At 45.0% G+C, this 14721-nt stretch overlaps 1 protein-coding gene across 1 annotated transcript in view; it reads right to left on the bottom strand.

The window, feature by feature from the left end:
• LOC119163167 (regucalcin-like) overlaps nt 1-14305 on the bottom strand; it is a 104342-nt gene extending 90037 nt beyond the window's left edge. Inside the window, exon 1 of the mRNA XM_037415113.2 lies at nt 13893-14305. Within this exon, the coding sequence (XP_037271010.2) occupies nt 13893-13991 (99 nt within the window). The 5' untranslated portion in view covers nt 13992-14305. The remainder of the gene's footprint in view (nt 1-13892) is intronic.
• Between the last annotated feature and the right edge of the window lie 416 nt (nt 14306-14721).

Here is a 14721-nt window from a genome sequence, read left to right as displayed (position 1 = left end):
TAAAATATGATATTCTACCAGTTATCTTTTTGTACAATTACAGGCTGATGTTATGCTATAAAGAGTTTGTCAAACATGGTACCAATACCACAATAAATCTTGCTAAACTTAGCGTGAACACAAGTGTTCGACTCACCAGGCACAAAGAAGTTTGGACTGTACCCACCCCAAGAACTTTTTATGACAAACAATCATTGTCCTACAGACTACTTTCTTTGTTAAACTTTTTAAACCGCGAAGATTTCGATCCTTCCTCTGAACAAAACTGTCAGATTAAACACTTCGCCGAACTGGTACATTATCCTCAATGATACATCTCTCAGAATTTATGCCCATTTCTTTCCTTTTTATTATTGCTTTTCATGTTCATGCCACTTCATGACCATAAATTTGAACTACTTTCTTTTTATCTTAGCACTGTTTTCATAAACTTTTTGTATTTCTTTTTTGTGATGTTATTATACCTATATGTTTATTTCATATTTGTTGTGCTTGGTTGACTGCCATTCTTGCTGCTTTGTCAACTTGTGAACGGGGTCAGGACCTCTTCAAGCTCTTGAGCTTTTAGTCCTGTACTCCACCTTATTTAAAGTAAATAAAATGATTGATTGATTGATTGACATCATGTGGTAACGACGTCATACGGCTATTTATACACTTGGCTATTTTTTTTGCGTCACTCGTTTTGACGCCGCTGACGCCGATCGTTGACGTTTCGTGTTTGATGAGGTTTCTAATGCTTTCGCTTTGACATGACTCAAACAGATATACAGTCACGGTCACGTCTGTGTGGAGCGAGCGAACAGCCAGTATTAGCTCTGCGGGATGACACCTTGGGCAATTTCGGACTCTGATGAGATTAACCTTGCTGCTGGGCTACGCAAGCTTCTGACACACCTGATCAGAGCCCGAAGCTTCCCCAAGGTGTCACGCCGCATAGCGAAAACCTGCTGCTCGCGCGTTGTACACAAACTTCGCCGAGGCTGTGCACCAAAAGACTGAACAATTCGAACAGTGGATTTCTTGCATGCAGGTACAAGACGATATGACACGCCTACGGGCGAATGCCTTGTGGAATAAAAAGAACAAAAAGTGAAAGTTTTCATACCTGAATAAAGAAATCACTTGAGTAATATGCTGCAATTGTGTGGCAAGAAAGTTAGGCTTCAGTTCCAAGGACACCCCTGCGGCAGAGTAGAACGAGCGTCTTCGATTGACAGGAGGGGAATCCCTTTTCATACAGTGCAAAGAACTCGCTAACCCCACTAGACCCATCTTACTCTAGGTTTTCCGGTCACTATTCTGCGTATAGCATGACCGACAGCTCTTCTCTACGACTTTGCACTCTAGTGACATCAGGCCGAGTTTCCACGTAACCCTAACGGTTCTCACCAGCAGATCATCGAGTCATTTCAATGCGGACATTACAAGATGAATTCGTACCAACTCGCTGAAGAAGCAGCCCTAACCTTTTGAAGCGTGATTTTGTTTCCCGAAATGTATCCGAAAAATGTGAATTTCTCTTTGCTGAGCTAAGCCCTTCAGGCGAATTCATTTAAAAAACAAATAGTCAAAATTTTTTTCCGTAATCACAAGATGAAAAAAAGGCAGATTCCACGTGCAGTGGGAAGGCAATCGATGATATGCGAAGCACGAATGAGAAATGTTGATATGTCACTTTAAAATCACCACAACGTACAGATGTGGAGGTAAATTATGCCGTACACGACTTTCGTGTCATGATTATTATGTTTCGATGCGTCGTTTACGTTCGTCATCTATTGACGTCACGGGATGCCAAATTTAGTATATGTGAAGCTAGCCAAATGGCCATGAGCACGCTATGAATCTGTGGTATGTTGTCATGTTCTTGCATGACATGCGTGTCATCATTATCATGTTTGCACCAGTGATATACCTTTGTCATCCATTGGCGTCACGTAACGCCGAATTTGGAAAATGTGGAGCTAGCACAACAACCGCGAGCACATCATGAGCGTGCCACGTAGCCATGTTGTTACATGACACGCATCTCATGATTATCTTGTTTGCGCCAGTCACATACCTTGGTCATCCATTCACGTACCGTAATACCATATTTCGTATATGTGACGCCAGTGAAATGGCCGCGAGCGCATCATGAGCGTGGCATGTAGTCATGTTGTTACTTGATACACACGTCATAATTTTCCTGTCAGGGTCTGTCGCTTGTGTTCGCCGTGCAATCATGTCATACCATACCAGTTTTCGACATGTCATGCGAACGAGACCACCGCAAGAGCAGCAAGACCATGAAATTTAAATCATGACACACACGTCATTATTTTAATGTTATGACTAGTCGAATATGCTCGTCATACCGTCATGTTATGCCATACCAAGTTTGGTATCAATACTACCATCCAAGCGGCCAGGAGAGCTAAAAGTCGTAGGCGGCTAGATAGATAGATAGTTAGATAGATAGATAGATAGATAGATAGATAGATAGATAGATAGATAGATAAATATATAGATAGATAGATAGATTTGATAGATAGATAGATAGATAGATAGATAGATAGATAGATAGATAGATAGATAGATAGACAATTAATGACTGATAAACACTTTATATATCTGTACATCACTTTGTCACACATTTACATGCGAGATGGGATCAAGTCTCGGCTGATTTACGGTAACATAGATAGATAACATTGTTTCGCTTACTCATCAACACTCTCTTCGTGGATGTGCTGTGATCTTGTTTCCTGTCGAACAGTTTCAATCTGCATGAACTCGATCCAATTCGAAGGAGTGTACCCTATGTTCCTACGCAATTCTTCTGCAACGTCTTTTCGCGCACTTCCTCAGCCCTACCATGTCGGCTTGGTGCGGCAAAATGTTGCTTGTTCTTGTGCAGGACATCGTTGGCGCAAACTTGTAGAAATCGAAAGAAGAGACTCGCAAAAGCGCACGTGCGCACGCGTAACGTGTCACGTGTGCTTTTCCGAGTCTCTTCTTTCGACGTCATTTGAGTTTGCGCCAACGATGTTCTGCAGAGTTACACACTAACTAGCCCGACAGCATACGTTACTTGCTTGTTCTTGGCTAGGCTATCCAATATTGGTTAAAGGAGAGTAGAGTAGAGCAGCGCCTTGTACCGATGGCACACACCTACACTCAAAGATTGCCCAGGAGCCTGGTGGTTTTCTTGAATATTGCGTCTCTCGTAATCATATGTTGGTTTTGGGACGTTAAACCCCACATATCAATCAATATTTCTTGACTATTAATTTTTATAAAATCTACATTGTCCTATTCAATTTCAGCTCAGCATTGAATTGTCTACCTTCAGATTTCTCGGTGACACGGGGGTACTCTGAGTGTTTCCTTCCTTCCTTCCTTCCTTCCTTCCTTCCTTCCTTCCTTCCTTCCTTCCTTCCTTCCTTCCTTCCTTCCATCCATCCACCCATCCATCCATCCATCCATCCATCCACCCATCCATCCATCCATCCATCCATCCATCCATCCACCCATCCACCCACTCGTCCGTCCATCCATCCATCCATCCATCCATCCATCCGTCCGTCCATCCATCCATCCATCCATCCATCCATCCATCCATCCATCCATCCATCCGTCCGTCCGTCCGTTCATCCATCAATCCATCCGTCCGTCCGTCCGTCCGTCCGTCCGTCCGTCCATCCATCCATCCATCCATCCATCCATCCATCCATCCATCCATCCATCCATCCATCCATCCATCCATCCATCCATCCATCCATCCGTTCAAAATCCTAGTCGGTGCAGCACTTGTGTATGGCGTCCTGCAAGCCTGTTTTCTAAACACTAAATCACCACAAATTCAAAACTTACTTATGTAGCTGTAACTATTACTGGTGAAAAAATTGCGTGCAGTTGCTTCTTAAAATCGCAAATGTGACCACACAATAATTACGAAAATTAATGAATCAGAGAAATTAATTTAGCTCAGCCCAAGTCTTTTGTGAGGTTGTGTATAAATGATTGCGGCGATCCGTGGTGTTTTGCAGCTTAAGACTATTTTCCCGATTACGGGCAGCCCCTGGACCGAGAAACGTTTGTGTAAGAAGCCACAGGAAAATCTTCATTGGGCGGATCACTTTTCTAGCGCGTTCGCTGTGGCCGTTGCAATCAATCATGTTGGAACGGCCAATATGTTGTTGGTAATTCAGCACTTACATGAATAAGTAAAAACAACTGTTGATTAGTGAACATATTTTCAATTACAAATGTTGTTCGAAAGCGTGAGAATCTGTAATGTAGTCCACCTGAAAACAAAAGAAAATAAAAATAAAAAAGGTATTGCATGAACCTCAAACGAGCCAACTAAGAAGGTGAACAGTTCGAGTAGCTTTTTTATTGCTAAACACAACCGATAAAAACGACAGACTGTTAAGCCAACGAAAACATAAGTCTAAAGAACCTTCAAGCGGGAACTAAGAGATGCACAAAAAGGGGGCATTGCCACTTGTTTCATTAACTGCAGTGTAATAATTGTGACATAAAATGAAATGAAGCCCAAAAAGCACCTTCTCCGCCGGTAAGACTTGAACCCGCAGCCATCGAAATGCGCGTGTGACGCTCAACCAGTAGGACATCGGACGCGTAATTCCAACGCTGTTGGTTGAATCCAAGCGATAAAAATGACACTTGTTCACCCACATGAATCAGTTTCAATTTATGTCGCAACTACCACACTATAAAAAAGAAACTAATGATGATCCGTACGCGTTCTTCCGTTCAACTGCATGTTAGCTTCAAAGGAAGCAAGTAGACAGACAAGTACAAACGCCGTTAAACAACGAAACAAGTCTCGTCTCATTACGCCAACTTAGTCTACGGAGCAGGTAGGGGGGGCGAACAGCGCATGCCGCAGTGGGCAGGTGCATCGCTGAACCGACTCTTTATTGGAAACATTGCGATAACGTACCTGCTCGAGCACTATAGACGTGTTAGAGAGCAAGGCCACGCGAAGTGGCCAAACACCTTAGTTCGCTCTTCCTTGACACGTGCCGGACAGTACTACTAAAAAAAAGAAACACAAAACGTCGCTTTTTTTTGGGGGGGGGGGGGGGAGAGTTCACGAAGAGTGAACAGAAGGTGAAGCTCACTGTTTTCTTCTTTTCAGTCTATGTTGACTGCCTTTCCCCCTCTGCGAAAACATCTGCACCTCACGTAGGCTTGCACTGCGTCAGTGATCCGCCCACCTTTAACCAATATACAATGTCATGGAATGATGCCATGCCAACGGCCCGAACATTTATATGTGACGTTGTGGTGAAGTATTGTGGCAATCACGGGATTTCTTTAGCGTCACTCGATCGCGTTGACGATGCCAACAGTCGAGAGAAAGAGAGAGAGAGAGAGAGAAGGAAAATGAGGAAGGTATGGAGGCCAACTACACTACGCGCAATTCGCTACCCTACCCGTGGGTAGAGGGTAATGGGGGAGTAAAAGAAACAAATAGAGAAGGAGATGCACATTGCACAACACACGAACAGTGCAGGGTTTCACAGGCAGTCGCTCAGGAATGTTTCTAAAAGTTAATTCGAGCGCGAACACACGACACGATCACTCACACAGGCACACACCCAGGCATCAAACACACACATCGCTCACTTCCAACTGACTTATTCATAGCTCGAAGGCTTGAATATATACAGGACACATGTGCACACTAACACCATGTGTGTTCTTTGGGCGGGTACCTCGTTGTACCCACGCCGGAGGTGGTGGCGAGCCTCTGTAACCCAGCGTCTGGGGGCGAGGTACGTTGGAAAAGAAAAAGAACGAAGATCACACGAATGGACAATGGTCCACTCTGCCATGGTGTGTTCCCAAAGAAGGCTAACTCCATTGTTCGCTATGCGAACAGAACAGTGCCGGAATGGCTGGGAGAATGGCAAGCTACTGCAATCTGGCGTCTCAGAAGCGCTGGCATTAGGAACGCATTCCTTGAAACAGGACCTGCCAGACTAGGCAGCTTTGGCAGGAGGTGCTTGCGTCCCTCTGTAATCCAATGTATGTGGATGCCGCGGCTAAGGAGTCGGTCCTAGCACACCTAGCAGAGAAGTTCCCGGTCCATTCCATGATACAAGTGCCTGGACGGTATGGGTGGTGGCGGGCCCACGTAATCCAGCTTATTTGGAGCCGCGACCTCGGATCATGCCCTCCCCACTTCCAAGAGGTCCGCCACGGGCAACGTGTGAGTGGAGTCGGAAGCTCACACGGCTAAGAAAGAAAGTACAGCAGGGGGTCCACCTCACTCTCATGGTTTTCGTGCAGAGGTTCCCGCTGGCGTGGCACTGCTACGCAGATGAAGGCACAAGAGGGTCGCTAGTCTTTGTTGGCGCTGTGCGCAGAGCTTGGCGCTGGGCTTGCGGCCCGAAGAGGCTTGGCTATTTTGATAATGAAACAATCAATGAAACCCACTGCCGAGTGGAGGCGGAACAAAGCTGTGGCCATCAAGAATGTGGCCATCAAGAATTGTAAAACGGCTCCTGTGGCTTTTTGGGCTGATGTACTGTGAGACCATGCACCCAAGACCTTTCCCCGAGTAAACGAAAGACCATCCAGTCTTCTCAAGGCACACTGGAGAGTCCGGCGATATTCTTCAATCAGAACAGTGGCACAGGACGTGATCAATGGTTCCTGCGCAGTCGACGATTGATTTGCGCGTTGTAAGAGGCTTCTAAGGCATTCGTCTCTACATCGCCTAAATAGTTTGGAACCGACAGACTGAAGAATTCGAACTACACATTTATTGAAGGTCTACGACGATATGAGTCACCCACGTAAGAATCCTTAATAGAAAAGCCAAAACAAAAAGATAAAATTTTCGTCTATGATTGAAGGCAACACTAGAGCAGCACTCAGCTGTTCTGTAGCGAGAGAGTTCAGCTTCAGTTACATATAGGAACTCTCTCATCTCAGAGTATAACGTGCATTGTCAACCCACAGAAGGGGAGTTTGCTTCCGAATATCGCAAGACGCTCCCTAATCTTATTGCAAGCGCACTTCTCTAGGTTCCCTCTTCATTCTTGCACGCTGACCAGTGCTGCAAACTTTACCTCGCAACTATAAACGTTAGTGATGTAAGCTCGGGGCTTTACGTAACACCAATGGGTCTCACTAACGGGTCTTTCAGTCATCTCTATACGCCCATAACGAGATGAAATGGCACCGTGGCTAGCCTGAAAAACAGGTTGATAGCCGTTTGAGACCTGCGAAATCTGTGCTTTCTACGAGTTTATATTTCTTACAGAGATTCTTTGCCCTTCTCCTCTTTCTAAGGTGGACCTGATCCGCTTGAATAGTCGAGCATGCAATCGATGGCAACTCTTTCTTTTTCAGCTGCGGAAGCCACCTAGAGAATATAACTTTTTGATGCAGCCTCTCTTGATTTCAATACATTTCCGACCGGTGGCTTGCGTAGCAGGAAAATTAACAAGCAGAAGGATAGATCTATCAGGGCTCAAAACTACGAGGGCACTATTGGCTACGAGAACGAGCAGAGTCACCACCTGGCGGCTATCAGAAGCGCGCAGAGTGCGGATTGCTCCCTGCTTCGTCTGCTAGTCACGTCTTGTTTGCATATGCGCCTACCTCATGCATGGCGTCAAAGGACGGTTTGTTTCGTTATGTCAGCGCAAGTGTATCTGCTTTTACGTATGATTAACGCGGTTTACAGAAGCACTTGCCTTGCTCGGCTGCATGTGAATTGCAATAATGACCTGTGGGTGTGATTTCCGAGACTGATGTGTGATGTCGTCGTACCCTCCGAACAGTATAATTATTTCAAAGTGGTTGTCGCTGTTTAGTTCAAGCATACGGTAAAGTACATAATTCGAAACCTGCATGAAGAATAGTCTGAGTGGAACGTTTTAGCGGCCCGGTGGTACACAAATTCAAGTCATGCACTTACGCGTTGTTGATAGCTGTAGAACTGCGGCACGTTTATTGGTTAGGTAATAAGCTTTATTTGCACCTAACGCGTCATTTTATTGTACGCTTGTGGTTCCCATACAAAAATATAATTTTGTCAAGTGAAGTCTCACACAACGGTCATTAAACTGACCCCTAGAACACAGAAAGTGGGAGGCAACGAAGTGATAAAACGGAGTTGCCGGGCAAAGATTTAACATTTGGTGTAAGTTATGCACAAATCGCCGTGTGCTTAAATTAGGTATGCATTAAACAACGCAGATGTGCATTTCGAATAGAGTACCTTACAGTTATGTCCTATTGACGCAAAACCTCCTGATCGCCTTTATTTTACATTACCTTGATCATCCGCGCGGAGTCGTTATAGACTGGTGAAAGACAGCGCCCATCATTCATTAAAAAAACAGAAACATACTTAGCTCATAAAACAACCGGACCTTCTTTGCGCAACTTCGTGACGCGTAATCAATCTATATTAGCTCTGCGCCGAAATGTGTTTTTTTTATACTGTCACTGGGTCAGGAACAAGTGCGTACGTGCTCAATGTCTGCGTAGCGCTAAAGTAATGCCGGTCACGTAGCGTTCGGGACTAGACTTATCAACTGCCCTACCTTTAGCGGAGAAAGCAATAAGAAAGAAATGAGTATGCATGTTTCCGTGAATAGTGTTATTCAGGTTACCATACAGCAATACGGTTTTTTTTTCAGTATTCATACTTGCAAGAAGTTAGGTAATGTAGTTCGGTCACGCTACAGCAGCGCGTACTAGGTGGGACATAGCCTAAGCACGTACAAATAAAACTACCATAAACGTCTTAAATTGTGAAAGCGCATGCGGTCATCCAGGGCGAGCATCGCTTTCATCGACAAATAGCGCTTCTCTGAATAGTAATAGTTATGCTAGATGGGCTTCGTGCATTGATTCGGCAAAGAGAAGCGTAGAAGTAAGCTGCAGAGAACGCATTTGATTAGGCGACAATCGGCTCAAACCACTCACAAGAAAGCACCGCCATTTGAGTTTCTAATCGCTCGCCCGACAGATACACGCTACCACGGCAACGGTCCTGCCGCCTATATCTCGATCTTGGGGCGGATCATAGCCTCCTAGATTTCCCTTGCCGGCTGGATTATCGGCGGTCACTTGGAAAGCGGCCATCGTCAGAACTATGGTGGTGGCGCCACCTAAAAAGGGGTGTCTTCAAACAAGTTTTTACGTTTTTGGGGCTTATATGCTACAAAAATAGTGTAGGAAAGTTTTAAAAAGGCGTAAACGTAATTATAATTAACCCATCGCAAGTAACGCCGACATTCAGCAAGCAACTCCTTCAATACAAGGCATAGCCTCTGAAATTAGTAGCAAACGCCAAAACTGCCGACCTCAAAAGCCAAGTACAAAAACCCTCACCCCTACGTAAGTAGCGCCGCCATAGATGACGGGCGTTTTGCGCTCATCCGGCAGGCAAGGGCAATCTAGGAGGCTATGGGCAGATAAGACTAGTCCCATAACCGAGTGGTTTCGTATTCAGCCTAAGACGGCCTCAAATATTTTCAGGAGCTTTCACGCGTCTGCTTGTTTGTCCAACGTCTCATTTGTGTCACCGCGAATTAGCTGTGCGATAGTTTATACATTTCGCCCCCACTTTGTCGAAAGGTTTAAGGAAGGTAAATTGGCCACTACCGGCTCGTAGCACGAAGCAGGTACAAGACGATATGACACGCCTACGGGCGAACTCCTTGTGGAATAAAAAGAACAAAAAGTGAAAGTTTTCATACCTGAATAAAGAAAACACTTCAGTAATATGCTGCGATTGTGTGGCAAGAAAGGCTTCAGTTCCAAGGACACCCTTGCGGCAGAGTAGAACGAGCGTCTTCGATTGACAGGAGGGGAATCCCTTTTCATACAGTGCAAAGAACTCGCTAACCCCACTAGACCCATCTTACTCTAGGTTTTCCGGTCACTATTCTGCGTATAGCATGACCGACAGCTCTTCTCTACGACTTTGCACTCTAGTGACATCAGGCCGAGTTTCCACGTAACCCTAACGGTTCTCACCAGCAGATCATCGAGTCATTTCAATGCGGACATTACAAGATGAATTCGTACCAACTCGTGGAAGTAGCAGCTTTAACCTTTTGAAGTGTGATTTTGTTTCCCGAAAAGGATCCGAAAAATGTTAATTTCTCTTTGCTGAGCTAAGCCCTTCAGGCGAATTCATTTGACAAACAAATAGTCAAAATTTTTTTCGGTAATCGCAATATGAAAAAAAAGGCAGATTCCACGTGCAGTGGTAAGGCAATGGATGATATGCGAAGCACGAATGAGAAATGTTGATATGTCACTTTAAAATCTCCACAACGTACAGATATGGAGGTAAATTATGCCGTACACGACTTTCGTGTCATGATTATTATGTTTCGATGTGTCGTTTACTTTCGTCATCTATTGACGTCACGGGATGCCAAATTTAGTATATGTGAAGCTAGCCAAACGGCCGTGAGCACGCTATGAATCTGTGATATGTTGTCATGTTCTTGCATGACACGCGTGTCATCATTATCATGTTTGCACCAGTGATATACCTTCGTCATCCATTGGCGTCACGTAACACCGAATTTGGCAAATGTGGAGCTAGCACAACAACCGCAAGCGCATCATGAGCGTGCCACGTAGCCATGTTGTTACATGACACGCATGTCGACTATCTTGTTTGCGCCAGTCACATACCTTCGTCATCTATTCACGTACCGTAATACCATATTTCGTATATGTGACGCCAGTGAAATGGCCGCGAGCGCATCATGAGCGTGGCATGTAGTCACGTTGTTACTTGATACACATGGCATATTTTTCCTGTCAGGGTCTGTCGCTTGTGTTCGCCGTGCAATCATGTCATACCATACCAGTTTTCGACATGTCATGCAAACGAGACCACCGCAAGAGCAGCAAGACCATGAAATTTAAATCATGACACACACGTCATTATTTTAATGCTATGACTAGTCGAATATGCTCGTCATACCGTCATGTTATGTCATACCAAGTTTGCTATCAATACCATTATCCAAGCGGCCAGGAGAGCTAAAAGTCGTAGGCGGCTAGTTAGATAGATAGATAGATAGATAGATAGATAGATAGATAGATAGATAGATAGATAGATAGATAGATAGATAGATAGATAGATAGATAGATAGATAGATAGATAGATAGATAGATAGATACGCTAAACGTCGCTGAAGTTCGTTAAGAAAACGCTTCGCATTCAAAAAAGCAGCTTTTGTGTTATATACACATTATCTAGAGGTTGGCAACGGCAAGATAAAGCAAACTATATGGCTTAAAAAATTAGGCACAGAAATCAACATCTTGGTGCTACAGAGACGCACAAAAATAAGTGCGCGAAGTGATGAGAAGTGGAAACACGGGAAAAGAAAGTCACTTTCGATACACTCAGCGTGGTGTCGCCGTACTCGCTTTTGAGATGTCACTCACTCATCAAGTAACTCCTCGGACGACGGGCTGACATTTGCTAATTAAAATTGAGATTCTGCAGTGGAGCGGCCAATCCCAGGAATAGCCGCTAGACTAACTTGTGGACTCACAAACGGGTGCGCTCTTCGAGAGCAAACGGCGTGGGTGAGTGCACTGAAGAGAACTGCGTAGTTGTGAGCCCAACCGGAAAAGTAAAGCAATTCCGAAACCTATGTTACATCTTCGAGTTATTGCCAACGAAACCAAAGTGGTTGTCGCGAGCCCTCACAACACAAAATGAAACAAAGCGGCCTCACGTGTGTCAGTCAGCGTATGCACGTAAACGGGCGTAATTGCGTACCAGGGAGCAATTAACTAGACAGTAACATATTGGTCACCTGTGGCAATATTCCAAACCAAAATACGTTCACTTTTGCGGGCGCTACAAGCGCGAAATGAGAACGAGACCAAAACTATCCGGCACACCCCAACTCTTAAGGAAGAATAAAAGCAACGAAAGCGGTAAAAAATGGTGCCAGGAAAAGAAGTCTACGTATTTCCGCTTGGTGGCCACACCAGCCAAGCAAGACAAATTGCCCAAAAAGAGGCGCATATCAAACACACCGGTTAGACGTACGTCATTGACCCACAAAGCGTTCAAGGCTCGTCGAAACCTCAGAAACCCATACTCTCATGATGCGAGTTCTGAATATTCTACGAGCATGGTTCACACTGTAGCATCACGGAAAGGTGAGCTATTCGGTTAGGGTTTATAGTGACGTCGTCCTAACGCTGCCCTATACACTTCACCATGCTTCACGCTTCTGTTCCCAAAGTCGACCTGATCCGTTTGAACAGCCAAGCATGTCATCCATCAAAATCTTGTCTGATAAGGCTGCGAAGTCCATTCAGGAAGTACGTGCCCCACCGTGGTGGTCTAGTGGCTAAAGTACTCGGCTGCACACCCGTAGGTCACGGGTTCGAATCCCAGCTGCATTATCGATGGAGGCGGAAACGTTGTAGGCCCTTGTGCTCAAATTTGGGTGTACGTTAAAAAACCCCAGGTGGTTGAAATTTCCGGAGCCCTCCACTACGGTGTCTCTCATAATCATATGGTGATTTTGGTACGTTAAGCCCCATATATCAATCAAATCATCAACTCAGGGAGTACTAGTTCCTAATACAACTTGCGATGATGTCACCAGATTTTTGACTGGCCACCTGGGTAATAATGGAATCATCACTAAGAAGAGTAGAGCTATCCATCGCCGGTCGTAGGAGGGTGGTAAGAGACTCCTCTTAAACACTTTAACCAACTTGAGGAGGCCTGAAAAGTGCTAAAAGCTTTCATGAATTTCCCCGTCTCTCCTACATTTGACTGATATTATTAGAAATCAATTGTGTATAGAGTAACCCACGGTGCCGGAAGAATCAAGAAAGGCAAATCAACAACCACTGTTCATAGCACGATGCTATTGCACCATTTGCAGGGAATTCTCAGGAAAAAAACGCTTGAAAGCTTCTTACCTCCTGAAAACTTCGTGCAAGGCCGTTATGCGGAATAACTTGACCTTTCCGGGAACATGAGTTATCCTCGGCGCTCATGAAAGGAAGATATTGCGCAACAGGTGAAAGCGGCCTTAAGAAGAAAGTAGCTTTATTAACGGCAACAAAGAAAAACAATGACTTAGCTTAGATTTATAAACTGTGCTCGGACAGCTCTAACGTCGTAAGTTTCATAGTAAAAAGTTCATTATTCGTAAAGAAATGCAAGGTAAAAGTTTCATTTTTAAATTTTGCGGCGAAACTCGGTGTGTAACGTAGAAAATTTCGAAATGTCTTTTTGGTATTTTCGCCATATTCGCTCCAGGAAATTTTTTGAGACTTCGTATACTAGATCAAGGCACCCACAGAAGACAATGTGCTTCATTTTTCTCGAATAGAAGCTATGTACGACCCAGCAAACGCCTTCAAAATTTACTACGTCACGGTGTTTGGTTCGGGAATCTCGCTGTGGCCGCTCCACCCGCACTTTCGTGTCACTCATTTCCTGACTTACCAAGCGTCAGGTCGGGGTAAGACTGCTGTTTTTCGAGATTGCAAAATCTTATTTTACTAAATCGCGAGAAGTCGTTTTGCTCTGTATAGTCCATATAAGAACGCAGATGGCGCCACAAGGACATACCCGGTAAAGTGCAGCGTTTAAGTCGGTCTTCGAAGAAACACGGCGTGGGATTGCGTCAGCGCCCCCATTCAGTTAACATTTCAACAAGTATTTGCCAATTGAACACCGCGGGTCCAACAGGCGCGCTCGTGGTCTATTGGGCTAGTTCTTTCAATCAGCCCGAAGCATGGAAATTTACACTCTCAAGGGCAACAAAGACGCGCACACCACATTCTCTTGCACTCGTTTTTCTTCCGTGAAATAAATAAATGGGCAGGTTAGTGCTACTTACAATACAGGTCTGAAGATTCTTCTGCAGTAAGGAGTCGGTAGGCACGTTGTCCACACAAACAAGGGTGACGTTTGTCTCCACCAATATCACCAGAGGCATGTGCGTCAAAGCAGCGACGAGGGTTTCAGTGGCACCGTCAAGCGTGACTTGAAGGTTGAGAGCGTCGACAAAGAACTGCAACAGTACCACGTCGCAGAATTCACTTTCGAAGAGAGTGACGCATCAGTTAAGCTGAACTCGGACCTTTTGCTGTTTCTTAAACTGGGACAGCTCCCGTCTCAGAAGAACACATTTTCATTTCTTTTTTTATGAAAAAAGTGATACACTTTGTCCAACTTAAAGAGGCACTGAGTCGAAGCAGCCCCGAGAACCAGCTTTACCCCACCTTTCCTTGAAATTTTATTATCGTCCGCTGAGATAACAGCGAATGAATAATGCAAGAAAGGGGAGGCTTTAAACAGAGAGAAAGGGTTTACAGTGCATCGCATAGGTGATCTTCGTAACATGGCGCAGACAACGAGGGCGAGAAGAATGTGTAACCTTGGCTTTCGAGACGCGTATCTAGGCCAACGGTATGCGAGGTGGGTTCACTGGCACAGGCGCACAACCTCGGACACGGCCGGGCTAGAGGAGTGGCACGTGCTGCTCCTCTAGCCCAGCCGCGTCTCGGAGACCATGCTTCGTGCTACGAGCCGGTAGTGGCCGATTTACCTTCCTTAAACCTTTCGACAAAGTGGGGGAAATGTATAAACTATCGCACAGCTAATTCGCACTGACATAATGGAGACGGTGGACAAACCAGCAGACGCGTGAAAGCTTCTGAAAATTT

The sequence above is a fragment of the Rhipicephalus microplus genome, chromosome 9 (genome assembly GCF_043290135.1).
Source record: "Rhipicephalus microplus isolate Deutch F79 chromosome 9, USDA_Rmic, whole genome shotgun sequence".
In the NCBI taxonomy this organism is placed as follows: Eukaryota; Metazoa; Arthropoda; class Arachnida; order Ixodida; family Ixodidae; genus Rhipicephalus; species Rhipicephalus microplus.
The sequence above is the reverse complement of the archived record's forward strand: the minus strand, read 5'-3'. Positions and strand labels throughout refer to the sequence as shown.